A 27,995-nucleotide genomic window follows, 5' to 3' on the forward strand; every position below is an offset into this window, starting at 1 on the left:
GGTTCTGTCACCACTATATAAGATAGGTTTCTGTAGGATTATAAAATTTTTCATCATACGATTTTTTTTAAAGTTCGTGGACTTCCCCTTTGAGATGTAACCTGTTGGATAACGTTGCATCCATAGATGTTTATGCGAGATATGCAGCTTATTGAAGCGTAGATCTCACTAAAAAGCACCAACATTGTTTAAAAAATGAAACATGTAAAAATATCAGTAAAAAATCATAGATTTGATCTTTAAAGTTATGATCCAGAGAAAGCAGCCGGAATGCAAATGAGATGCAAATCTTCTGCGTCACGTCACGGTTTGGTGCGGCGCTGAGGGCTGAATGGCGCTGTGAGTCTGAGCTCTGAGGAGAAGTTCCTCAGTATGACCGTCAGCGCAGACGCGCGGGCTGGACCTTCGGCAGGGCTTCAGGCTTGACCTGAGAAACAAAAACTAGAGAAGAAAGATCCACAGGGATTATTCTGAAGACAGCATGGCGACGGAATGTATTAAAAACTGCTGCAGGTTTTTTGTGACCAAGGAGAAAGAGCCGGACCCTCAGAGTAAGACCCTCAGACTCAGCTCTTCTCTGTCCCTCTGTGGTGCTTTACTTTACTGTGTTTTTTAGTCGTAGTATTTTGCTTTTAGTCAGTGAAGCTTATTAGTTCACTCAGTTCCTTCAGGGAAGTTCAGGTGTGTGTGTGTGTGTGTGTGTGTGTGTGTGTGAGTACTCCCACGCTGAAACCTGATATACATGATATATGGGTTTCAAATGTGGGCTATACATTTTTAGATGCATTTCCCTTTTGGCTAACTTGTTTTTGTCACATATGGACGTATATGTGACATATATGCCAACTTATTTTCAAATATGGGACATCATTTCAGCCATATGTCAACATATACAAACATATGTGTAACACGATATATGATAGAAAACATTCATAAAAGAATGGAATATGTTACTCATATATGTTAACTTTACGTTATCTATAATATGGTTTGTATGCCTCTTTGTTTCTTCCACATATGTCCTAATGATGTAAAATGTAGTGTAATAGCTGCATAACTAAACTCTAAATACATGCACATTGTAAGCTTAGTAGTAAAATCTTTAAAGCATTAAATAAATGAAAAGCAAGCAGATGACAGTTATGACAGTAATGGGGTGCATTTAACCATATATGTTTGATCCATATATAATGCAAATCGTCACTGTCCTAAGAAAATCAAGTGTCTCCAGATCAGTCATAGGAGAGGGCACAAACTTTCTTTACATTCACTTTAAGTTAATGCAAAGAGATTTCATTCCAAGCGATTTTGGGGCATTTCTATTGGTCCATTCAGCATGAAAATTCACACAATGTTAAGGACCTATATATATATATATATATTATATATATAATGGGAACACTTTCTGATATGTATGCATATATGGCCATACATCAGATTCCCATATGGGCTTTGCTGAAAATGATGCTGCTTTTTACATGACAGTATATTTGTGAAAATAGGTTTTTCCTCAGTTCCATTTTAATCATTTTGGGGTTTTATTTAATTCTGTGGTGTTGCTTAAGCTTCTGGACTGTTTTCTCACCCCTCACCTCTCACTTTGGAGCTTTAGCCTGTTATTTTTTATCTAAATGTACCAAAAAGAGGAGAATAGAGCCTAATAAGCTTCAGCTCCTGTCCTGAGATGCTGGATGTACTAAGAAATGTTGCTGCAGTTCTATATGGAACCCAACTCAAACGTTTTTACATACTTTTTTTTTTTTTACTAAAGTTGGTTTCTTGTCTACTTTTACTACTGCTTGTACTTGGTTTTAGGCTCCTCTGGTCATTGCTCAGCCACTGATAACGTCTTTATTTCCCTGTGGTAGTCATTAAAGCTCCGGTCCCTGGAAAGGCAGTGAGGGAGAGCGAATGGAAGAAGAATGTGGGTGTCTCGGAGGATTATCTCCTCTCCAAACTGCCTCCTGATGGCAAAGAGGTCCCCTTCGTCCTCCCCTCCTTCAGACCGTCTTACATACAGCCCCGAGGAGCTGCGTACCCCAACTACCAGAGTGAGTAACTGCCCTGCTTGACATGAGTTTGCAGACACCTGTTCATGCAGCTTTCACTAGATGTTGGAACATTGCTGTGAGGGTCTGATTGAGCATTAGTGAGGTCAGGTACTGATGGTGGATGGTCAGTTCTGGATCACTCCAGCTCATCCCAAAGGTATTGGATGGAGCTCCATCACTCCACAGCCCAATGCCAGGTCTGGGCTAGAGGGGTATAAACCTGGTGACCGCTGTCCCATTCTACTGGTCAGTGATTTTCTATAGAGATTATACATGTATATCTGCAGTTGAGCCTCTGTATCAGCAATGAGTGTCTGGATACTTTTGGACACTAAAGTTTTTCTTCACATTGCCGATTTATCCTTTCATATGTGTATATATATATATATACATATACATATACATATATATATATATATATATATATATATTGTCTTTCATTTTGCAGCTTACTTCAAATTATTTGATGGAGCTGTAGAGTACAAAAGTCAGAAAAGTAATTCATTTTTGAATTTTTCAAAAGATCTCTCTGAGGAGATTAGATATAAGACAATCCATGTGCATGAGGAAGGAGAAAGTAAAAAGCAAATAACTGAAAAAACATGAGGTTCCAGAACTGGAGTTCAAAAACTGATTAAAAGCTACAGAGAAAATGTGCCTCCTTACATCCACCTGGAAGACCTGGTCGACCCCAAAACTGCCCCCATCAGATAAACAGCACTTAAAGCTTTCATCTCTGAGAGAGAGGAGAAAATCAAGCTGCTTCAGATCTGAAAACATCCACAGATGTTTCTGTCCATCCTTCCACTGTGAGAAGACGACTCAGTGCTATGGGTCTGAAAGGATGTGTAGCTGATCAAGAAGAACCTCACTGAGAAAAGGAGACGGACACATCAAACAAAGAAGCTGAACGATGGACTGACCACCCCAGAGTCCAGACCTCAACACCACTGAATGTGTTTGATTACTTCAGAAAATGATCAACCAGCTTCTAAGACTGAACTTTGGAGGTGTGTCTGCAGATTCTTTGAGGAGCTGAAAGTGAGTCTCCTGAAAAGAATGGAAGCTGGAATAAAGGTGGACACAGTAAATACTGAACATGTGACACTATATTTTGTTGTTGAGGCTTCGACAGCTTCTGTGTAATTTTCTGTTAAATGTATGTTTTATGCTTTTTTTCTGACGTTGAAAAATGAATAACTTTTATTGGAAATAAAATAAATAAAACATGGTTTCTACCTTTGTCCTGTGCTGTAATCCTGAAGCTGGACGCACTAGGTTTTATGCTTATTGAAGAAAATATATGAAATATACGGTGTCCATTAACACTGATAATAATAAATACCAATGCACTGCACCAGGTTCTGCATGGGCCACGTACATAGAGAGGAAGGCAGAGCTTGCTGCTGCTGGACAAATCGTATATGACCCCAATGTTCCTGTTCTCCCGGGTCATGTGATCAGTTTTGTGTCGCCGGGGTCCGTGAGACGGCCCATTCTGAGAGGCACTCTCGGAGGCGGTGCGTCAGGTAGGCCATATATATTTCTACACGTTGTACACACCTTACTGCCCCCTTTAGAGGCAGTTTGGGCTTGTTTAAATATGAATCTGATGCAGAGGTGCAATCTAGGGTTGCGCAATATATTGTTTGTCAGTCATTATCGTGAAATCAACCTGAAGTCTGCAATATGCAAATGAGCCTATAACCATTAAGTGATATTTCAAACTGATATTTCACTGCTGTCAGAAGAAAACCCTGTATCTCAGTTTTCGACATTTTGGGGTTTTTGACATAATTTAGAAATAACTCTTGTCCTTTACATTGTGTGTAAATTTCATGATGATTGGACTAAAAGAAATGACGCAAAATGACTTGAAAAAATTCTGGTTCCATTGACTAACATTAGAAGTAAAGTAGGTTTTTTCCTTCTCCTGTAAAGTTATGATTTTGGAGATACGAGGTTTTCTTCTGACAACAGCGATTTGATTTAATGAATTGTGCTAAACTGGCTGCAGGTAATTCATTGTACTGCATTTGCAACCCTGCAGATATAAATGTTGTAATTCTCTGCAATGCTAATCTAAGCACATATGGTCTAAGGCCCAATCCCATTTCACCCCCACCCAGTACCACTAAGCCCTTACCGCTCCATTTTGCATGTTCACATCTAGGGGTAGGGTGTCCCAATTCTTGTTGAGATAGAGGGGTAGGGTAAAGTGTTGGGGCTACATGACCCTCCAAATGGAGGTTTTTCAGAGACTCCAAACAGAGAGTTATGAGAAAAAAAGAAACACTGGCAAGATGGCTGAGCAAGAGACCAAAGAAACCCACAAATGGGAGTATTTTCTCTGTTAAAAATTACGATGACCACTGTATTATCTTAGTTTAATGTCATTTAAATGTGTTATGGTCCTTTTCTTCATAACAAGAATAACATAACTGATGTCTCGGTAGCTAGCTAGCTAAATTCTCTGTTCCACCTTAAATGGTGGACCTCCAGTTGGAAATTGCATTTTGTGGCTATTGTGAAAAGGGATTACCTTGATACAATATAATGAATTGCACAATATGACCAGGTAAAGGAACTAACAAAGTAAAAAAGGTCCATTTTGATGTCAGGCTGACTTTAGCCATGCCCTGTCAAGGGTGTTTTTAGTCTATTGCAAGGCCAAGACCAAGACTTTTAGTAGTCAAGTCGGAAGTCAAGACCTAGACTGGGACACATTGAGTCAGAGTCAAGACCAAGACTTTTAGTAGTCACATCTGAGTCAAGACCAAGACTTTTCGTGGTCGAGTCCAAGTCAAGACCAATACTTTTAGTAGTCAAGTCCAAGTCAAGACCAAGACTTTTAGTAGTCAAGTCCAAGTCAAGACCAAGACTTTTCATAGTCAAGACCGAGACAAGACCTAGACTTTTAGTGGTCAAGACTAAGACCTTTAGTAGTCAAGTCCAAGTCAAGACCAACATTTTTAGTAGTCGAGACCGAGACAAGGCCAAGACTTTTAGTAGTCAAGACTAAGACCTTTAGTAGTTGAGTCCAAGTCAAGACCAACAATTTTAGTTGTCGAGACTGAGACAAGACCTACACTTTTAGTAGTCAAGACTAAGACCTTTAGTAGTCGAGTCCAAGTCAAGACCAACATTTTTAGTAGTCGAGACCGAGACAAGACCTAGACTTTTAGTAGTCGAGTCCAATTCAAGACTAAGACCTTTAGTAGTCGAGACCGAGTCAAGACCAACACTTTTAGTAAAAAAGGTCCGTTTTGATTTCAGACTGACTTTAGCCATGCCCAGTCAAGGGTGTTTTTAGTCTATTGCAAGGCCAAGACCAAGACTTTTAGTAGTCACATCCGAGTCAAGACCAAGACTTTTCGTGGTCGAGTCCGTGTCAAGACCAAGAATTTTAGTAGTCAAGTCCGAGTCAAGACCAAGACTTTTAGTAGTCAAGTCCAAGTCAAGACCAAGACTTTTAGTAGTGAAGACGAAGCCAAAAACAACATTTTTAGTAGTCGAGACCGAGACAAGGCCAAGACTTTTAGTAGTCAAGACTAAGACCTTTAGTAGTTGAGACCAACTACTAACTTTAGTAGTTGAGACCAACTACCAAGACCAAGAGAGAGCTGAAGTGCCTGTTGTGATTGTGTTATATAAGACAAGTCAAGACCAACATTTTTAGTAGTCGAGACCGAGACAAGACCTAGACTTTTAGTAGTCAAGACTAAGACCTTTAGTAGTCGAGTCCAAGTCAAGACCAACATTTTTAGTAGTCGAGACTGAGACAAGGCCAAGACTTTTAGTAGTCAAGACCAAGACCTTTAGTAGTTGAGTCCAAGTCAAGACCAACATTTTTAGTAGTCGAGTCCGAGACAAGACCTAGACTTTTAGTAGTCAAGACTAAGACGTTTAGTAGTCGAGTCCAAGTCAAACCAACATTTTTAGTAGTCGAGACCGAGACAAGACGTAGACTTTTAGTAGTCGAGTCCAATTCAAGACTAAGACCTTTAGTAGTCGAGACCGAGTCAAGACCAACACTTTTAGTAAAAAAGGTCCGTTTTGATTTCAGACTGACTTTAGCCATGCCCAGTCAAGGGTGTTTTAGTATATTTGCAAAGGCATATCAAAATATAATGCAACATAATATCAGTGTAGTGTTTTGTCTGTGTAATTCAGCTCTAATTTTAACTTCCTGTTTCGAGGACAGTTCAAGTTTGATCACTTTATGATACTGTTGCATTAAGGAAGTATAGACTCGACGAGACTCTAACATTGACTAACATTGACTAACATTGACTCATTCCTTAGTCCCATATGGTGCCTTTTATCTTTTATCACCTTACAGGTTATTGAGAAGGAATCTTTTTCCAGAAAGTAAATACAGAGTGTCACTATGGAGATGGTGTAACTGCGTTAATCATATAGAGTTTCCTCATAACATGTTCTTGCACGCTATGTTCCATTCAAATATTTGCCCTTCTATTTTCATGGCATCCTCAGACCTGGAAGGCCATTCCTCAACATAAGTCCTCTATTGTCCATTTCAGATGTCACATGGCAGTGCCCCAGTTTTCATTGTTGAGTGTCGCAGCTCATGGTTTTGTACTGCTACCTATGTGTTGCATTGATTATGAAGGTAAAGATGGCTGTGAAAACAATCAGACTTGTGCTTGATACACATGTTGAGAGAGCTGAAGTGGCTGTTGTGATTGTGTTATATAAGACATACAGTGAATGAATTAGTCTCATTTGCCATTCTACTGTTTGCATTAGTTACATGTGGAACACTGTGTTTTATGGGTGTTATTGATTGACTGATTGAATATTGTTCATCTATCTACTATCTCAGTATACGACAGCTGAGTTTGTTGAATGTAGCTTAGTATCTAACCCAAAGTTAATCTTAACTCTCTCCTACTGTCAAGATGCCTAGAGCCGAGTCTGAGTCAAGACCAAGACTTTTAGTAGTCAAGTCCAAGTCAAGACCAAGATCTTTAGTAGTTGAGTTCGAGTCAAGACCAAGACTTTTAGTAGTCGAGTCCGAGTCAAGACCAAGACTTATCGTAGTCAAGACCAAGACTGGGACACATTGAGTCTGAGTCACGACCAAGACTTTTAGTGGTTGAGACTGAGTCAAGACCAAGACTTTTAGTAGTTGAGTGCGAGTCAAGACCAAGACTTTTAGTAGTCAAAACTGAGACAAGACCAAGACTTTTAGTAGTCGAGTCCGAATCAAGACCAAGACTGGGACACATCGAGTCTGAATCAAGACCAAGACTTTTAGTAGTTCGAGTACTGAGTCAAGACCAAGATCAGGTTAAATTTTTTTTCAGAGTATAAAAATAAAGATTGTTAAATAATATATAGCCTAGAACGTATTATATATATATATATATATATATATATATATATATATATATAATATATACACACATATATACATATAATATATATATGTAACTGGAAGCAAAAATATGTTACAATACAAACATTTAACCAAAAGTAATTTTAAATTTGACAAATATTGGTGATTGCAAAATTAAACACTATGTTTATATCAAGCTCATTGATCATTCTGGCACAATGTTAGCTAGTTATGTTTGTATTTTTCCCGACAGTTCAAATTCTGTTTGCAGCTTTCCTCTCTTCAGCCTGACTTCCAGCATTTGGTAGCTACCAAATCAGCTTCTCATTAGGAGAGTCAGAAAGAAATAATCTGATTGATTTAAATTCACGGTTGTGTGGGCCGCGAGTTGCAAAACTTTTACGAGCCCCTGATGCAGAGAAAAGTCTATGATAGATATATTATATACAGATGGAGGCATTGCTGGTCTCGACAGCAATTTCCAACTCCATCTTACCCCAAGACTCAGACAAGAGTCCAAATGAGGTTGAGATGGACCAAGATTACTATGAAATGTCTTTAATTTACTCTAAGGTTAAGGATGTTTTCGGTTCTCCTATAAATGTACTGTTGTTATGAACTTTTGCTATGATGATGTCATCTTTTAATAGAAGTAGAAAACATGCAGCGGGTTTATTTCAGTTCTGTTTTTTCCACAGCCTGGGATCAGAATGGGAAACAGAGACTCAGTGCCTCTATGTTAGACCTGTCCAGCCCTCACAGCCACATTCAGGTGAGTTATATGTAATAATAAAATGTCACATATGTTTTTATATATGTAAGTATTATATATAAGTATTATATATTATATATATAATTATTAATTATATGTGTGTGTGTATATATTTGGCCTCAGTATATATATATATATATAATGAGACCAAAACCGTGATCCAAACGTCCGTGGTCTCGTGTCACCATTCTGGAAGACAGAACTGCGAAATGTATATATATATATATATATATATATATATATATATATATGTGTGTGTGTGTGTGTGTGTGTGGGTGTGTGATAATATGTCCCCATATATGTTTTAAGTGCTGTCATTGCATCTATATCTTGCAATAAGTAAGATACTGTTAACAATGTTTCTAAAAATAAATGTACACAGTTGCGCACGTGCCCACATACCTGTACTCCACTACTTCCTTAAAGCACATCAAACCAGAGTAGATGGGGTTTTAATTAACAGTATAGTACGTTTACTCAGCTGCCGAAGGCCACAGTCACGTTCCATACTTTCAAAACAAAAGTGTTTGAGGAGAAACGTGACTTCATCAATAATAAAGGAATATTACACCTTCAAGTAGCTGTCACACTTCATACTTCAGGTCTGTAAACGTCCTACAGGAACGTGTCCGTTTTCTCTTTCTTGTTTTCTTTGGGTCTGTATTGTTTTGCTGTTAGGAACGTGTTTCTACAAATAGAATCTATTCACTTATTCCGGGATGGAGAGCGCATTGCCATGAAAGAAGCCAAGTTTAGCTGAGAGCATTATGAATGGAGAATTAATCACATTGGCATTGAGCGTTTAACACAAAGCCAGGTGACAAGGCTGCTTTGGGCGAGGCCTCTTTTGTTACATTAGTTATATAAACAATATTGAGTCAGTTTGTCGTCAACAACCCATTAGCGAGAGCGGATATTTGATAGCGTTTCATGTCTTGCCCAGTTCTCTACAATGCACTAATGTCTCAATCCAGCTGCAATGTCGCTACATACGGTTGGAATTCCAGTTTGAAGTGTAAGGCAGTGGATCAGACTGAGGTGCTTGGACCCCTAAAGCTGGGTGAGCTAGCCAATGGGGTGTCCAGGTTTTTTATTTTTTATTTTTTTAATGAAAAAAAAAAAACTTCATAAAGCATTACATGACACTATTGACCAACACAGGGCTTTTCCACTTTACTAAAACTGTTCGAAACAGTCTGTTGAGGGGCTTTATAGTTATGTATGACTAACACAGATTTCTTTTACAATGCAAAAGCATCAGGTTTAGGTAACTAAGCAATTGTAGAGGATCGTGTTCTATTCAGCAGGTATAGTGAGACAAAGGCTATGTTTACACAGCAGGTAAAAGTGGCCCAAATCCGATTTTTTTCTTCATATGTGACACAGATATGTGGCTGTGTGTCAGTGTGAACAGCAAAAAACACACTGAATCTGACATTTTCAATTCGGATTTGCGCTTTCATATGTGGTACTAAAATCCAATATGCAGCAATGCGACTGAACAGCCAGATCGGAATTCATTCGGCTTTTACGTCAATCCAACTGGACATTCATCCTAATTTCACACTGCTAGGGCTCATAAACGTTTGGGAGAAAAGTTTGAAATGGCCGAATGCGGCCGTAGGAGAACGAGGCTGCAGCGTCAAAGAACAGTTAAAAGTTTGAAAGCAAAGTTTAAGTTTTCCGAGGACGCGAACCAAAGAAGTGGCCGTGGCCGAATAACATGCCCTTTTTACGGCTCTAACACATTCTGGGTGATGAGTCCAGCTGTCAGTCAGTGAAGCTTCATGATGGCTCCTGTGATGCTGGTGAAGATGAAGCTGAACCTCCGGGAACGACTGGCGTTCGTTGGCAGTCGTGATTGTTTACCTCTGGATGAGCCGTGAAGCAGCGTGATGCTCTGTTCTTTTGCACATGTGGGTCAGTTTAGGAGCTGATCTGCTCAGACTGATGTCGATGAGCACATTTAAAAGATAATGTGAACAGCCAAACAAAAAACTCGGATTTGGTGAAAAAATCAGACTTGGGCCACTTTTACCTGCTGTGTGAACGCAGCCAAAGTGTACACCATTTTACCCCTATAGTCGACCAGCCAAGTGATGTGTCTTCTTTAGTTTTGCACTGCGAGGCTAATGTTGCTAACAGATAATGGAAGCTTATACCCCACCAATTAGCATTGTTTATGCCTAAATAGTCAACACAGTTGCCTTAAACTGTGTCAAATTGTTGAGTAATGTCTAATAGACTTGCCAGTTTCAACAATGATGATGAAACTGTGGATGAAACTGCATCAAGCAAATCATCAGTCTACTGGTGGGTGATATGGAAAAAAATATAATATTGCGATAATTAAAATCTTCAAAATATACGATATGTCATTATATTTACTTTACATCTGATCAGTTGGAGCTCAGAAAATAGAACCGGCAGTGCTACGTTTTAAAAATTACTATCGAAAACTGTTAATACAGCGATTTTTATTAAGTATTTTGCAGGCTGTGTTGCACTAAATCCAGTTAAACTGACTAATTATGCTCTCTTTATAATAAAACATGCAGTTGATCAGTGTTCAATAAGTACTAATGGCAAAAACAACGTTATTTAAACAACGTGTTAGCATTATATATCGTATTGTGCATAATTTATCACGATGATGATATATATTGTCACATTGCCCAGCCCTACATCGGTCAGGCATGTTTTCTCTCTCTCTGTTTCCTCAGCGCTTTGACTCAGTGTCCAGCATCCAGAGCAGCACGTCCTCCGTACAGGATTCCTTCGGGAGCAGCCGTAGTCTAGGTAACACGTTTGTGCCTCAACCACAAACACACTCCATTCATAAAGAACTCGCAAGTTTCCTGTTTAAACAAACCCTCTTGAATGGTTTGGGTCTGGAGGTGTTTTTGAGGTAAATGTTCACCACTGACTTGTACAGCGAGGTCCAAACGTCTGAGACCACATTGAAAATCTGGGATTTTTCACTTATGCTAACCACACTAGAAGACTTTGAAAAGACTTTTAAAGACTGAAGTCTGACACCCTCTCACATCCAAAGACAGTGTCACGGTTTTTAGTCACATACTATGATTTTGCAAAGACTGGGAATCTTGCAGTGTCACTATTTACAAGACTGCAACTAGATTTCTGAGATTATTTCCCATCATGCACCCGGTGGAAATTTATAAGCAGATAAACGCTTTTCCTTCCACTCTATGGTGGTGCAGATGGGAAGATACGCTGGCTGGGCGTGTAAAGATCTGGAGCTCAGCCCAGTTCACTGTAGAGCTGTATACTCTGGCAGATCATCACCCAGAATCTTTAATTAACCTGTAAAATGTGCAGCTACTTTTTAAATTTGACAGAAAGCAAAAAAAGGGCTTGATGATTCTTCAATAATGTCACTCTGTCCATTTCCCTCATTCCTGTTACAGGCCCAGTGAACCTGAGATATTAAAACAGCCAGTTTACATTTTAAGTTAATATGATTATTGTATTAAAGCAGATTTGCCTTTTTACGTGGATGCATTTTCTCCTTTGCGCTCTCTCTCTCTAACGCTCGCCCGCTTGCTCTCTCGCGCACCCCTGGCACATCACTATTTGCATGAGCCAAGACTTAAAACTTGCGATAATATTAAACACGGTTGATTTTGTCGCAGCGTCAAGACGAGAAAAAGACTGACCTAAAACAGCCATCCTGACCACCTCACACTAAACAATCGAGACGGTGCGAGCGCGACGCGACTCCAGCAAGACTCTCATGATTTTAAATTTGTCTGCGACAGTGAAATCGCTTGAAAAATGGTTTGGTGTGAGGCCGGCATTAATCTGGGAAATAAACAACAGAAAGTTTTAATATTTCGAAAAAATTAAAGCAAAGAAAAGTGATGACAAGTAAAATAAAGAAGAAATATTCACGATTCTGCACTGTTTCTAGGTCACTGTTCAAATTTAAGGAAATTTGTGAAACTGACCCTTTTAAGGCCTTTGTACTAAAGGGTCAGGGTCGGATTTTTTGAGTATAGCTCATGTTCGGATGACTCTGGGGTGGGTTTAAACAGCTGATCAGAGGCTACTTTCACTGTTAGTGACCAGAGTCTGGCACACAGTCATTAAAGCAACAAACACTAAGAATTCTGAAATTTGTGTTAAAATTTGAGTGATTCTACTGGTCACTCAGATTGTTATGCTGATATTATCATTTGTAATGAAAAGCATTGATCAAAGAGCAAAGAAGCATATCAAATTAGAAACAAATGCAAAACAGAAGCATTTTCACTAGTGGTCTCAGCCTTTTGGGCTCCACCGCAGACGTAAACAGTGCTGTGCAAAAGGCAATATTGTTTAATCCATTTCTCTTGGCAGGAAGTGTGTTTTGCCAGTAAAACTACCATATATCATTAGAATAAATGCAAATAAGCGTAAATGCAGTAAAAAGTAAAACGATTGTCTTGTTTTTAAAAAAGTAGTTGATCTTCTGAGCCAGTAAGAAGAACAAAATTTAGTTTTGGGTGTCGCCTTGATGCCCCCAGCATTGACTTGTTAAATAATCATCAGCACACCAGTTTTAACTCCACAAAGCTTTGATTAGCCAAAGCAGGTATTGAATGATGAAGGCTGAGAACACACTTCTGCTTATTTTAATGCACAGTTACTGTTTATATGCTTATGTAAAAAAAAATAAATGTGGCCTGTGCAAAAGTTTGCAATTTGTTAAACAAATAAATAGAAATTATGCAATAAATGTTGCAGTAAAATGCCATATTTGAGTTTATTCTCCATAGAGGATGTGTCAACTTATGTAATATAAACTTTTGCATACAAATGCACCCAAAATCCCTGCTTACTGTAATAATGTTTGAATTTATCCTAATATTAGTGTGTTTCTGAGCATTACAGTCCAGATAAACAGACTGTTCCTCTGTAGAATCTCCTCCTACTCCTTGTTCCTGGTCCCTGGTAGTGGTAGTGTATGGAGACGTGTAAATGACTGTGTGTGTATGTGTGTGTGTAGAGTCCATAACGCTGTCCGGTGACGAGCGGGAGCTGGGGAAAGTGTGTGTGCTGTTGAGCTATCAGGAGGCGGTGGAGCAGGTGTGGATCACCGTGGTGCAGGTAAAGTTACAGCCCAGTCTAGTGGAGCCTCAGTGGGACACAAGGAGACCTTTGTGTCCGTCTGTTCCTTCTTAATGGAGCCTCTGTCCCAAAACCCTGAGAGAGCAGAACTATCGCATCTCTCCCCCTTTTCATGCATTTTTCTCTCTCTTGTTTCAATCTCTGTATTTACCTCAATCTTTTCCTTTCTCTGCCTCTTTTTCCTCTTCGTTCTGCTCTTTACTCCATACTAAAGCAAACTCACCTGTTACTGAAAGGCCACATCAGGCCATAACTGCGTTATTCACTTACTGCCTGTTCATCTACACCAGAACATATTGAGTCATTGTGTCATTATGCTTAACATTACATAATTAATGCAAATCAGATTTGTAGCAAAGTGTGTTTCCGCTTTCCAAAACATGTAAAAGAGCCCCCCAAACAATCTGCAAAAGGGGAATTCCCAGCACAAAAACATCAGGTTTAAAATCTTGTGTAATTTTTATACTGTTTATACTGTTTAAAAGTAATTACATGTTTAGACAATTACAGTATAGTATAATTATTATTTTGTATAATAATTACATAATTATACAATTACATATTATGTAATTGTACAGTTACAGTATGTTACATAATTGCACAATTACAGTTATATGCATTTTGGATACCTACACAAATACAGTAATATGCATTTTAGATAACTACACAATTACAATTGTATGTTACATTATTACATAATTACAGTTATATGCATATTAAATGACAACACAATTACGATTATATGAATCTTAGATAATTACATAATTTCAATTATATACATAATACACAATTAATAACACAATTAAGTTGCATAATAAATGTATTATGTAATTTAGATTTACATTCTGTGTCGACAAGTTCAGGTCTGCACTTTTTTCAGTTTATTTTGTCAAAATGACAGAAACGTGAGAAATGTAAAACTTACATTTTTTCTGTCCACAAAACAAGCAGACAACCTTGTCAATAATGCTTCGTCCAATTCAAATCATAATGAAACATCTCCCCTTCAACTTACACACACCAGTGCGATGCGGATTTAAAGCGTAGAATCTGCACTGTCCTCACAGTTTCTCCACTCAGTGAGCTACGAGTCAAAAATTCGTTGGCACTCAGGAAGGTTAATGGTTAATCAAGGGTCAAAATCTTTGACCGCTGAATAACGATTCTTTAAGTACGATTTAGAAGTATTATCAAAAGTACACTAAATAAACTGGTTACACAATATAGCCAACACAACATACAGACCTTCACAACAACACCTTCAGATGCATCCCCACGGTTAATCTTTCTTTCTTTCTTTCTGTGTCTCTCATTTCCAGTGTAAGGACCTGTGTGTTTGTGCAGAGGGACCAGAGCAGCAGAGGGTCGGGATTAAAGGGGTCATCACCATGGCGAGGCCTGTGCAGTTTAAAACTTCAGTAAAAGACGCAACACCAGTGAGTATAGCCCTGCTGTTACACTGCACACACAGAACACACCTAAACACCTCCGCTCACTATGCAGAACGCTCTCTGCTCCTCAATAGACCCATTCGGAAGCATTTACACTACTGTATTTGCTTCAGCAGTGCAGGAATTCTTTTAAAAGTGACCAGAAATTCCAGGAAATAAGGACACAAGGCTTTAATGCTGATTCTGAGTTGTACTTGGCTACTCTGAGGGTGTGAATTGGATCATGCTAGCAGGCCAGCACTTCCTTTCATTAATTATTAGCCATATTAGCTTTCATGGGTGAAGGATTCTTTAACTTTAACAGAGTCAAGGCTTTAAAAGCAACTTGTAGCTTAGGTGGGTTTAATGTTAAAAAATACTATATGGCCACATGTGTCTCCTTATATTTGATAGAGTTTGATATAAATGTCATACATTTATATCACAGTGTTATCAGATAATTATTTACATATTTATGTAACAATGAATATACTATTCTATATTCTCTGTTCTGCCTCAAGTCAAATGGCAGTAATCTTGTTCAAATATGTGCTTATATATGAAATATTAACCCAATTTAAAGCAATTCTAATCATAATGCACACATATGACCGCGCATATCAGTTGGCTGAGTTATTAAAAACCATTGTACAGTTCATGAAATAGTACATTATGTTGCTAGGCTAAACATAGCCTACACTCTTAAAAAAGATGGTTCTCCAAGGGTTCCTTAGTAAAGAATATGGTTCTTATATATATAGGAGCATGAACACTCCTAGAACACTTTGTATGATTAAAGGGTTCTTTGCATCTTGAAAGGGGTGTACAGGTTGTTGGAAAATGTGCTGTAGATGGTTCAATATAGAATCTTTTTGAAAAGGGTTCTATAAAGCACCAAAAAGGGTTCTTCTACTGTTGTGATATCAACCATGTTGCAATAGAAGAGCCGTTTTTGGTGCTATGTAGAACGTTTTTCAAAAAAAAAGGTGCTATATAGAACCATATAAAAACTTTCTTTGCATCGTGAAATGGTTCCTCAGATTGATGGAGAATGTTTTGTATATGGTTCTAGATATCAACCTTGTTACAATAGAAGAACCCTTTGTGGTGATATAAAGAACCTCTTTCAAAAAGGTGCTATATAGAACCATATAGAAACATTCTCCATCAATCTGAAGAACCATTTCACCATGCAAAGAACATTTTAATCATGAAATGGGTTCTTTGAATGTTCGTGGATGTGTGTAGAACCAGTTTCTTTACTAATGAACCCTTAAAGAACTATCATTATATTATTAATAAGAAATAGTTAATAATATTACTTTTTGTATTTGTATTTTGTATTTTTTTATTTTGGGTTGCCTAACAACACCCTGTTACCATGGCACATCCACTGGCTTATTGCTTTATTATGCATTTACAGCCGTAAACAAACATGTTAACATCTCTTTTCAGATTGAATTATTGATGTTCTCCGTGAAGAACAAAATAAGAAACCTAAATCTGGCACAAGTTCTGTTTAATTGAGTTATGTGATTTTAACATATAAAAAAAATTAAAGCATAAAATATATAAAATATATCTTTTTTTTGCACAGGCCACATTTTAGGTTTTTTCCCAATATGTTTAATTAATCAAATAAACAATGATTAATAAAACACATCAAAACATCTAATATTGCCAAACCTTTGCACAGATATTTTTGTACAAGGGCCACAAAAATGACATTAATATCGAAGTAGAATTGGAGTATAGTGGTTCCAGACCAGACGTCACCTGGCCAGCCAAACAGACGGTGGCCCTTAGCCTGAGGACTGAGACTGTAACATATGTTTAATATTTAATACCCCTATGAAAACATGCTTTTACACAATAGGTGTAATTATAGCAGATATCCATGATACACATGATGTTCCTGATTAGAAAGAGAGGGACGTGGTTCTCCGAGCTCTGGGCGTTTCTCTCGTGTGTGAGACTGTGCGCTTATCTAATTACATAATCCATCTTTGTTCTGCCCTCTCATTCCACCCTTTATTGTTAAGTGTTAAATCATTGTGGTCACGTTTGCTCGAGTTAAGTAACGACTCGTGCAGCACAAGCAGCTGTCTAATAGCATTCATATACGTTTTTGTTTTACGTTTACCAGAATGTTTGGTGATATCGTTTGTTTGCGTGGTTCACCTGCCTCCAGCTGAAGGGTAAACTATAGTGTAGGCGTAAACAAAACACCTGGCTGGGGTTAGGGGAAGTACGCTGATGATGTCATGGACTGGAAAGCCTTTGAAAAACTCCCTCTAGAGTCAATGTCCTTTCTTCAAAAGACTAATTCATTTGATGGCCTAGAGGACTTTAATGCCAAAATAAACCCTAAACTGGATTATCTAGCTCAGAAAACAAGTAGCCCACTGAGTATGCAAAAACATTAATGAAAGATACAGTGTTAAAGGGGAATTTCACCAAAATTTCTGAATCATTTAGTTGTTGAGATATCGAGGAGAGACAACTCATATTTCTTTACAGTGGTGGTGATTGGAACCAGGTGTCTACAACACAAATATAGCCATTTTATTTACTATCCTAAACCACCAGTGAACCTACACGAGTCTTCTGAGTTTTATATGGAATGTTGATGATGGAAAATAGTGATAAATCTTCAAAAACTCTCCACCATTAATGGATTTAAAAAACAAAATTTAGGCCAAAATCTTCTAAAACTAGCACAGCAGTGCTGCTATAAACTCCAGCAGCACTGCTGTGTCTGATCCACTCGCACCAGCGCAACACACACTAACACATCACCACCACGTCAGTGTTACTGCAGTGCTGAGAATGACCCACCACCCAAATAGTACCTGCTCTGTGAGGGTCCATGGGGGTCCTGACCACTGAAGAACAGGGTAAAAGGGGGCTAACAAAGTATGCACAGAAACAGATGGACTACAGTCTGTAACTGTAGAACTACAAAGTGCACCTATATAGTAAGTGGAGCTGATAAAATGGACAATGAGCGTAGAAACAAGGACATAATGTTATGGCTGATTGGTGTATAAGCAACTTCAGGGAAAAGCCCAGTCTTTGGAATGTGGGTGTGTCCATAGGATAAGCCCCGCCCACTCACCACCCACAAGCAGACTCAAACATTTATAATATAAAACACCCAAAAACAATATATAACAGATTAAATTTTAAAACGCCATGCTTTGATATTTGAGCCGCTCATATTCTGTCTCTATCTCTCTCTCTCTCTCTCCCTCTCTCTCTGTCAGGACATGGTGTTTATGGAGACGTTTGTGTTCTCTCTAAGCCTGGAGCAGTTGCGCAGTTCTGCACTTCTGCTGCGACTGCAGACACACACGCCACGCAAGCGCACACTGGGAGAGTGTGTGTTGTCTCTCAGAGCGCTCAGACCGCAGGAGACCCAACACTGGCTGGACATCAGACCGCCCTGCAAACCACGCGTGAGTCAAAGCTGATAACTCCGTTCTCACTGCCCTATCAAATACACACACTCTTACACTCAGACTCCACTGAAGGGCCACAGCTTTTAACCCTTGTGTGGTGTTGATGTGTTTGTTACTCAGTGGTCTGCTGGACCCACCACATTACTGTCTTTTTAAATCAATACAGCCATAACAGTTTATGTAAAAATACCAGATGTTTAAAATATCACAAGTGTCCAGCGTAGGGTTCTCCTTTAGCAGCTGTAGCCAGTCAGCAGCCTGTCCATGTTGTCCACCCTCACACAGACACACATATACAAACACACACGCACACACACACTAACAGCAGGCCATGTAGGAGGAGAACAGAGTGAAGGACACAGCACCTCCACACTTTTACTCCCTGCAGGTTCAGCCTAACACCACATGTGTACTATAAAGGTGTGGGGGGTGAACAGAGTGAAGACACTGAAAATGGGTTATTTTAGATGTTCTTCACAGAAAATGAGGAAAGGCCAAAGAATCTGAGGTTGAAATAATAATAAATCACATCATTTTTTCATTGAACATTGAAAATGGGTCCCACAGACCCCAACACCACACAAGGGTTAAAGCCTGCAGTAGCTTTACAGCTCACAACTGTCCTCAGCATCAGTCTCATTCTCTCCTTCGGTAAAAATTCTCCTGCTTAGTCTAAGGATGATCCATCCCCTCAGATTAAGCTCACCTCTACAGAAAACACTGTTTCCACATGCGAGCAGGACTTTGGGGAAAGACCAAAGAAACTCTACTGAAGTAAAAGTATGAGTACTTTTCACCTGAAATCAAGACCAGCGTCCAGACAATGGTTCATGTTTTTGTTACATTGTGTACATTTGATCTGATTAGTTTTGGTTTCACGTTGCAATTTAGTGACAGCACTAAAGAACTGACGCACCTGTGTCCTGCCGTCATCACCTGCGTGGGGTGCGTCTCCCTGTACTTAACACTGACTGGTTTGTGGAGGAGCGTCTGACGTTGGCGTGGTGTCAGTTCGGCAGGCAGCCTTTTCTGTTTGAACAGAGAAAAATTATCCTCCCTCTCTCTCTCATCCTCCTTAGACAAAAAGATATACATTTAGACATTTTTACGCATTTTTTTCAAGTTTTGGACCAAATTACAGTTAAATTTTCCATCTCCTTCTCTCTGGTTCCACGGCTCATATGCTCTCCTCAGTTCTTTTTCTTCTTCTGTTGTTTAATGGCTGTTGATAGCCTCCCTCAACTCGTGTATTTGCAGATGAACTGACCCGAGACCATTTCTCTTGGTCAGACCAAATTTTGGTCCTTTGAAGAAAATAAGGACTGGAAAAAAGAAAACACTAAAAATGCTGGGAAGCTCCATCCACAGTGCTACAATATCTATCATCATTATTATTATTATTATTATTAATAATAATGATAATAATAATAATAATCGTCATCATCATCATCATCATCATAATCTGTATTTATAGAGCACTTTTCATGTTGGGGCAGCTCAAAGTGCTTTACAGATGGGTAATAAAGCTAACAGTAATAGAACAAATTATGAGTATTGAGTTAAAATCATAAAACCGACAGATCAAATTGAAAATGTAAATACCAGAGGGATGTAGAATTTTAATTAAACGCTATAAACGCTAAATTTAAGGGATACATTCTCAAATGTTTCTTAAAAGCGTGCACTGAGTTGGGTTGTAATTGAGTTCCACGGTTTGAATCACATTATTTTAGACCTCGTTGTTTCTGCTGTTTGAGAAATCTGAGAACTGACAGTCGTATCGGTCAGTGAACTGCTGTGGAACTAAAACTAGTGGAGTCAGTTTGAGTTTTCACAAATTCTGTTGGCTCATATTATCAATTACAGCACAAACTTTACACTGTTGAAACCATATGAGTGAGAGAGTCAGTGAAGGAGAGAGGGGGTGAGCCGGGAAGGGTGGAGGAAGAGAGAAGGTGATAGAGAGTGAGAGGAAAGAGAAAGAGAAAGCAACTCGGGATGGAGCTCATAAAACAGCTCATTCGAAGCAGCTTGCTAATATGCCTCATGCTTAGCACAGATTAGCAGCGATGCGAACAAAAACCTTTGGCTCTTTCAGCTTTTGTTTTATTTGTTTGAGTATCAAGGTGCTTGATTTTCATAGTAGTGATACATTACGTTTTATGATGCACATTGTGTTACTGCAGCCTTATTTGCCTCTTGTCTGTTCCTGGATGTGCTGACCCTCCTACAAAAGGTATCAGGTGTCAGATATCTTAACAATAAGCAGTTAATGAGGATTATTGTCTCAACCGGAACATCTCGCTATGAAATTCCCACATTGTTTTATTGTTTTATATTTTTATGGGTTTAAATTGTCCTCCTATCATTTTTATTGTTATATAATGCACGGCTGGCTGTTGTAAATTAAGGAGAGGCTTTTCCTGGCAGTGATTTTTTACTGAGTGTATATGTGTATATATGTGTACAGTACTCTTAATCTAATATCCTGTCAAAACATATGTGTATATATATATATATATATATATATATATATATGTATATATATATATACACCGCTCAGGCATAACATTATGACCACCTCCTTGTTTCTACGCTCATTGCCCATTTTATCAGCTCCACTTACTATATAGGTGCACTTTGTAGTTCTGCAGTTACAGACTGTAGTCCATCTGTTTCTCTGATACTTTGTTAGCCCCCTTTTACCCTGTTCTTCAGTGGTCAGGACCCCCATGGACCCTCACAGAGCAGGTACTATTTGTGTGGTGGATCATTCTCAGCACTGCAGTAACACTGACGTGGTGGTGGTGTGTTAGTGTGTGTTGCGCTGGTCTGAGTGGATCAGACACAGCAGTGCTGCTGGAGTTTTTAAACACCTCAGTGTCACTGCTGGACTGAGAATAGTCCACCAACCAAAAATATCCAGCCAGCAGCGTCCAGTGGGCAGCGTCCTGTGACCACTGATGAAGGACTAGAGGATGACCAACGCAAACTGTGCAGCAGCAGATGAGCTATCGTCTCTGACTCTACATCTGCAAGGTCGACTGACAAGATAGGAGTGTCTAATAGAGTGGACAGTGAGTGGACCCAGTGTTTAAAAACTCCAGCAGCACTGCTGTGTCTGATCCACTCATACCAGCACAACACACACTAACACACCACCACCACATCAGTGTCACTGCAGTGCTGAGAATGATCCACCACCCAAATAGTACCTGCTCTGTGAGGGTCCATGGGGGTCTTTTTTTTTTAATAGAAAATCCTCAACTAATCCAACTAAATATAATATCTTTTTCAGTATTTGGTGTGTGCACTCATTACCAGAAACTTTCAATTTCTCAAAGAAATCATCAGACACACCTCCAGATTTTTAGGTAAAAGCTTTTTAACACTAAATGGTCTTAAACGCTGGAGTTAATGTATAACTGCTTATTCACCCGTTAACCCTGAAGGTTGGCATGCAGACTGTTGGTCACATAATGTAGATAACAATAATGTCAGAGAAACTGTCAAACACCAAAAACCTGTGAAGCTGAAGTCAGATTCTCGTTCGCCAGCTTTTTGTTCGTATTTTCACGTTTTATCTTAAATGGAGCAACAGTTAGCTAAATCCCACAGCTAGCTAAATTCTGGCATGATTTAAGGTGGAACAGGAAAATTCGAACAATAAGCCGGTAATTGAGAAACGACTTCAGCCTCGTAAAAAGTCGAACGTTGAGAGACATTTTACAAGAAACTGTTCTACTTTCGTGGAAGAGTTTCCTGCTGGAGATGCGAGAAAAGTGGCTATAGCTGAGCTGAAGCTTAAAGCAGAGCAAAGTAAGTCTGCAATTTCATTTATATTATATTTTTAGCCTATACTAGCACATCAGCACATACTGAGACATATTTACAGCCAAGATGGTGAAGCTTTCTTTCTATAAAATGGACATGAAATGTGGCTCCAAAGGTGGTTAGATTTTTTGTTGAAATTTGACAGAATGACTCTTCTTAACATTTGGGTTGCCGACCCCTGATCTCCTTTTCTCAGTGAGGTTCTTCTTGACAGCTACACATCCTTTCAGACCCACAGCGCTGAGTCGTCTTCTCACAGTGGAAGGATGGACAGAAACACCTGTGGATGTTTTCAGATCTGAAGCAGCTTGATTTTCTCCTCTCTCTCAAAGATGAAAGCTTTAAGTGCTGTTTATCTGACGGGGGGCAGTTCTGGGGTCTACCAGGTCTTCCAGGTGGTTGTTAGGAGCCTCATTTTCTCTGTACCTTTTAATCAGTTTTCAACTCCAGTTTTAGAAACTTTTCTTCACTCATTTTTCGTTGACTACTCCTTCCTTAAGTGGATTATCTCACATCTAATCGCAGGAAAAATCTCCCAAAAAACGAGTAACTTGTACCTAATTACTGTTTTGACTGGAAATGAAATACAAGGTGGTCTCTGACTTTTGCACAGTAATGTGCAGGTGTACTTGACCTGGGAAACAGAAATTGGAAAGGAAATAAATATTTTGGAGATTACAGTTTACGGAAATAAGCGGGTGAAAAGGGGATATAGATTGTGGATTGGTCAATAGTGAATGTAGGCCAGTGGATTGAGTTCTTGCTGAAACTGGTTTGCGTCTCTAGCTTTCAGAAATCAAGTCTGTCTGTGTGTACGTGCTCACAGCAAGGGGCTGTGATCCAGGGTGCCCCCAAAACCTGCTTAGAGCAATCTTATACAATCAAATACAATCAAATACAATTCTGCGGCCTATAACAAGAAGGTGGCTTTCATCATGCTGTTTCATTCTCCCTCTGTTTGCCTGCCTGCCTTTCAGAGTTTAGTTTTACTTATGATGTGTCTTTTAATAAAAAGTTTCTTTGCGCCAGCGTTAGATACTATCCACCTTCCACCTGCAGTCTCGGGGAAGGTAAACATGAAATTAGCACAAAATACAGAATAAATACAGTACAAATACAAGATATGATAAACTCTCCGTTTATAAAGGGAAAGGAGAGCATTTATTGCTTCATCCTTGTGTTCTGGCACTGATAGTGTCAGTGTCTGTGTTAGTATGTGTGTTGGTTTAATTTAGTGTAACACTGCCTGCGTTGTGTTTGTCTAGGTTTGTCATGCTGAGCTCCAGCTGGCTACGTGCTTCCAGCCGGTCAGCAGCCGGATCCAGCTCCAGATCCTCAGTGCTCAGAATCTACCATCATCATCCTCACTCCTCACACAGAGTGAGTCACAGTTAACACTTCTGCGCCCTTTAAAGTGATAGTTTGAAAAAGATAAAGACAGATTCAGCCTCAACTCTCTAAGCTTTGGCGCTATCATCATGAGATCTTGCGTCATCCAGCCATCCATCCACTGGTTGGGAGTCCAAAAGATCATGACTGTCCTCGCACTCTCTGTGTAGGTAGGATGGTCCTCGCTCACCCCAGTCTTTCAGCTCAATGATAGCCAATGTAGGCATCTGTTAGCATAACATAATAGAATTAGCAGTGTTCTCTAAGAGTGTTGAGCTCCAATGATGTCATGTTAGTGACAGTTTAAAAAGGATGTGGTGGAGCTTCATGTGTCTCTGAGGAAGCTCCTTCTAGCCCTTACCTTCCCAGCTTGGTAGCATCGTGTGATAGAGGGAGAGCTAGGTAGCTTTTTTGATTTTTTCCCACTTTTCTCCCCAATTTAGTGGTATCCAATTCCACCCACTCGTTAGGACTCCCCCCTTATACCACCATGATACCACGAGCGCTAGAAGGGTGAAAGCTAGCACAGGCTTTTTCCGCAGCCTGTGAAGCTCCACCACATCTTTTCAAACTGCTGCTAACACAGCGTCATTGGAAAGCGCCAACCGCCAGTTCTGTTACATCAGTTAACAGACGCCTGCGCTGGCTAGCATCCGCTGGGTGATGGGGGGAGACAAAGGGGTCATCCTCACTCAGAGAGGGAGAGAGAGGCCAATTTGGACTCTCTTGGACTCCTGGCCATGGATGGCTGTACCATCAGCAAGGATCAAACTCCGGACTCGCCACTTGGGAGCCGTGGATTGGATATTGGAGTAAAAATAAATACATAAATAAATTGACACAGTTTTCTCACTTACCACAAATGTAATTGATCGGCCAAGACATGCTTGGTATCATGCTTTTTTAGTTTTGCACTGAAGCTACTAGGCTAATGTAGCTAACAAGTAGGGGACATGTATACTTCACAAACTGCATTCCTAAAACATCAGTTATTATATAGTTTTGTACTTTTTTATAGATAACAGTATGTCACACTAGAGCTGGTCAGTATGACTTGTTATCGTGATAAATTGCATCACAATAAATGGAATCATCAGTACTTCAAAACTACATTCCAACTGCATGTTTGATTAAAATAAGAGCATAATTAGTCCTGTTTAATTGGATTTAGTGCAGCACAGTGGGCCAAATGTTGAACTCAATTAGTTGGATTCATAGTTTTTAATAGTATTTTTAAAATGTTGCACTAATTTGTCTGCTATAACTTATCAGATGTCAGAAAAAACAGATATGCATCGTGTATCGTATAGAAATTTCTGCAGTATTGTGATTTTGCATTTTGCCATTTTGCCCACTGCTGTGTCACACAGTGACAGAAATAACATAAATCAAGCAGTACTTTTGTGATCCAGGCCACATATGTAGTGTTTGCTTAGCAGTCCTGAGCCACCCTGAGTTCACCTTCTCCAGCCTGTAGCTCATTTCCTGTTCAATGACTTTCTTAAATAGTAGTCTATTACAGTGTGGGAGGATCTGAATTTTCTCTTCCTGGTGGCTCCTGGCAGGTTTCTTTGTGAAAGTGGAGATGTTTAGCGATGGACGCTTCATACTGAAGAGGAAGACGAAAGTAGTGAGGTCATCTGGAGGTCAGGTCCAGTGGGGGGAGTCGGTGCTCCTACCAATCACCAACCAGGACCACAATTTACAGCTGTCAGTCAAACTGTACAGCCGTGGATCCATACGCAGAAAACACCTGCTGGGACAGGTGAGTGTTTACACTTGTATATTTAGTGCACTGAATTTTCTTCACTTTTTTTTGAATAAAAGAGTACTACATAAACACGTCACAGTGTGTGGAGTCCATATATGGAAATGAAGCTGCAAAAGCAGCTCCTTTTTAATGTGACATCACAACAATGCCGCCCAGAAGTCATCTGCATGTATCAGAAACAAAATGTTTGGAATGAAGAGCAGTTGGATAATGAAGTGAAAAATTAATTACAGCTATTTTTGGTACATTAACCTTTTCAACTCCTTGAGACCACCAGTGGCTCCAAAACGCACTTTGTCATATTCTTCATAACTTTCATGTTTCATAAGCTACATTCAAAAGGTGGGGGTCGTATGAGAGCTGTAACTGTCTTCTTTCCAGTCAAATAGATGGGTGATGTAATTTTAAACCCTTATAATAAAAGAAGCTCACAATTTTTTTTTCTACTGAAAGTCGACCCATTTTTCCACAAATCTGGGCTATAAACTAAACAAATGGCGTCTCTTCAGTGATCTGCTCTGTGAAAATTATTTTTTTTTAAAAATACAAAGAGTGTCTGAGATTTTTGGCCTTCAGCAGTAAATTGTAAGCATATAGCAATATGTTTATGATCATAAAACACACATTCTGTTAATTTGAGGGAAGCTTTAAAAAAATATATTTATATAAAATAAAAATTTACATTTATTTCATGCAGTTACTGAATAATTTGCCTTACGATTTGGTCAAGTAAATTCAGAAGGACAAACCAAAATATACCCTGGTCAATAAGAGGTTAAATCACACAACTGTTAATTATTCTGGGAAAAAATATAAAATACAGGAAAATATAGAATGTGAAAATAAAAATGTGAGCATAATGTACACACAAGTGCACGAAATGTAATAGGAAAATGTTATTACATCACAAATTGTGAACATATGCATGTTTTGTGTGTGTTCTTCTGTCTCTAGGTTCTCCTGGGTTTTGAAAGTCCATCACCCGAGGCCATGGAACAGTGGAAAGACTCTATCTCACACCCTGAAAAAATAGTGACGGCATGGCACAGGGTCAGACATTCCTGAGAGAGAAAGAGGAGACAAAGAGAGAGAGAATGTAGAGAAAGAGAGGTAGATCGACAGGCAGGTATACTGTACACAGTGCATAGGCGATGAGCAGACTGTATCCACATGTGTAAACATGAACACAGGTATTGTGAAGTCCTGAATTTGTAAAGTCCTGCAGCTCTTTCTGCATTACTGCATGACAAACCTCAAAACTGCTGCACGGCTGTCACCAAGAGTGCTTGACAAACATGTTTTTTGTCTTGATTTGTCTGTTTCGAGGCTTTTCTGGCTTTATGTTGAATAGACCACTGTGAAAAACACAAGACTGTGTTCAGAAGCCTCATTCACTGGCTTTGGTAGGACTCTCAGAGCCTTCTAGGCATCTAGAGAAGGCCTAATGATTTCTGGGAACTAAAAAAATCTGCAATTTTCAGTTCTTTTTTATTCAATAGAATCATCAAGCTTGTTGTATTTAAACTCTGCAAGTATTGTAGTTATGCTCTCATTTCATTAAGTTCTAGTTGGAAACAAAAGGGTTCAGTTCTTGCAGCACCCAAGGAAAAACTGTCCAATCAGGATTGTTTTCTTTGTGGTGTCTAAGGAGATCTCCTGTTGGCTAGGACTTCAGGACCTGGACTGACTACCATCATAAATAGGAAGTGACAGAGAAATCAACCAATCACGTGTTGTTTTTCTGTGGGTGGGACCCCTTTCATGAGAAAAAAACGTCCTAGAGCGTAGAACAGCCAAAGATTTTAGTCTGTACCAGTGTTAGCTTAGTGCTAACATACTATTAGAACTCCCATAGGAGTGCTAGAAATTAGCATTATCATAGTGGTGTTCTTCATAGAGGTGTCATTTTCTGTCATTTGTGGGACTTTAACACTTTAAAATCATACATATCATTTTTTAGTATAAAATGAGTGAAAAAAAGTGAACAGGAATTAAACCTCAGCTGTAGATTGTGTTTCTTTTAGCTGTAGTTTTTCTCAGATGCATTGAATTTACTTGAATCAAATGTCTGCATCATTTCCATTTGAAAAAAATACAATATGTTAACACAATTATTGCCTTTATTGCGTACTTACCTTTGGCAGTAGCTCTAGAAAGAGAGATTGTGTCCTTATATTCCATGGCCCTCTTGTGAGTCACGGAAAGCTGACACACTTTTAAAAAAGCTTTCATTTTTAGAAGTTAAACGGATTGAGTTACGCTCCCGTCTGAAGGAAATTCAACCTTTCAATCGGTCACTTTTTTCCACAAACAGCAAGAGAGGCAGGAAGAGCGAGAGAGGGCGAGCAGGACAAAGGAACGTTTGTGTTTGTAAGGTTTTCCATTGCCGTTCATTTCCTGTCTGCATTGCTTTTTCAGTGTGGCTGAAATGAACTTTATATTGAGTTGTGCATGTTTATACACTCATGCATATAGATGTATAAAGCTGTTACTGTCTTATTACATAAGTGGTATTTTGACAGGTGTTTGAGCTCCATCTGTTTGGCAGTTGCTATGACTCTGCGTACATAAAGGGTGACTTATCGAAATCTGGCAACCTGACATTAGTTAGTTAAGGCCTGGGCTGGATCCCTAGATAAGTTTCCAGTTGAGCAGTGCTGTGTGAAACTGAACTGGAGCTCGCTGTAGTTTTTAAGCATTTGAATATGTATTATATGTACTAATAATGTATTATTCGTTATGGGAAATACCCACATGTAGTGTCTAATCAATTAAAGTAAACATGTCTGTTA

At 39.1% G+C, this 27,995-nt stretch overlaps 1 protein-coding gene across 1 annotated transcript; it reads left to right on the top strand.

Annotated features, from left to right (window-relative positions):
- Window positions 1-331: 331 nt before the first annotated feature.
- LOC118811001 (tandem C2 domains nuclear protein) lies at window positions 332-27,995 on the top strand. The gene is made up of 11 exons (XM_036575188.1): window positions 332-551; window positions 1,869-2,051; window positions 3,413-3,580; window positions 8,112-8,185; window positions 10,909-10,984; window positions 13,197-13,297; window positions 14,638-14,754; window positions 18,015-18,206; window positions 23,309-23,423; window positions 24,998-25,197; window positions 26,158-27,995. The coding sequence occupies exons 1-11, from the start codon at window positions 482-484 to the stop codon at window positions 26,266-26,268; spliced, it is 1,407 nt and encodes a 468-aa protein (XP_036431081.1). The 5' UTR covers window positions 332-481; the 3' UTR covers window positions 26,269-27,995.

The sequence above is a fragment of the Colossoma macropomum genome, unplaced genomic scaffold (genome assembly GCF_904425465.1).
Source record: "Colossoma macropomum unplaced genomic scaffold, Colossoma_macropomum, whole genome shotgun sequence".
In the NCBI taxonomy this organism is placed as follows: Eukaryota; Metazoa; Chordata; class Actinopteri; order Characiformes; family Serrasalmidae; genus Colossoma; species Colossoma macropomum.

What these genes read in the sequence shown, in the direction of transcription:
- LOC118811001 (XM_036575188.1), top strand. Translation starts at nt 482, where the DNA reads ATGGCGACGGAATGTATTAAAAACTGCTGCAGGTTTTTTGTGACCAAG. An exon ending in ATCCTCACTCCTCACACAGA is followed by an intron (nt 23,424 to 24,997) that starts GTGAGTCACAGT and finishes GGCTCCTGGCAG; the next exon opens with GTTTCTTTGTGAAAGTGGAG. An exon ending in GAAAACACCTGCTGGGACAG is followed by an intron (nt 25,198 to 26,157) that starts GTGAGTGTTTAC and finishes TTCTGTCTCTAG; the next exon opens with GTTCTCCTGGGTTTTGAAAG.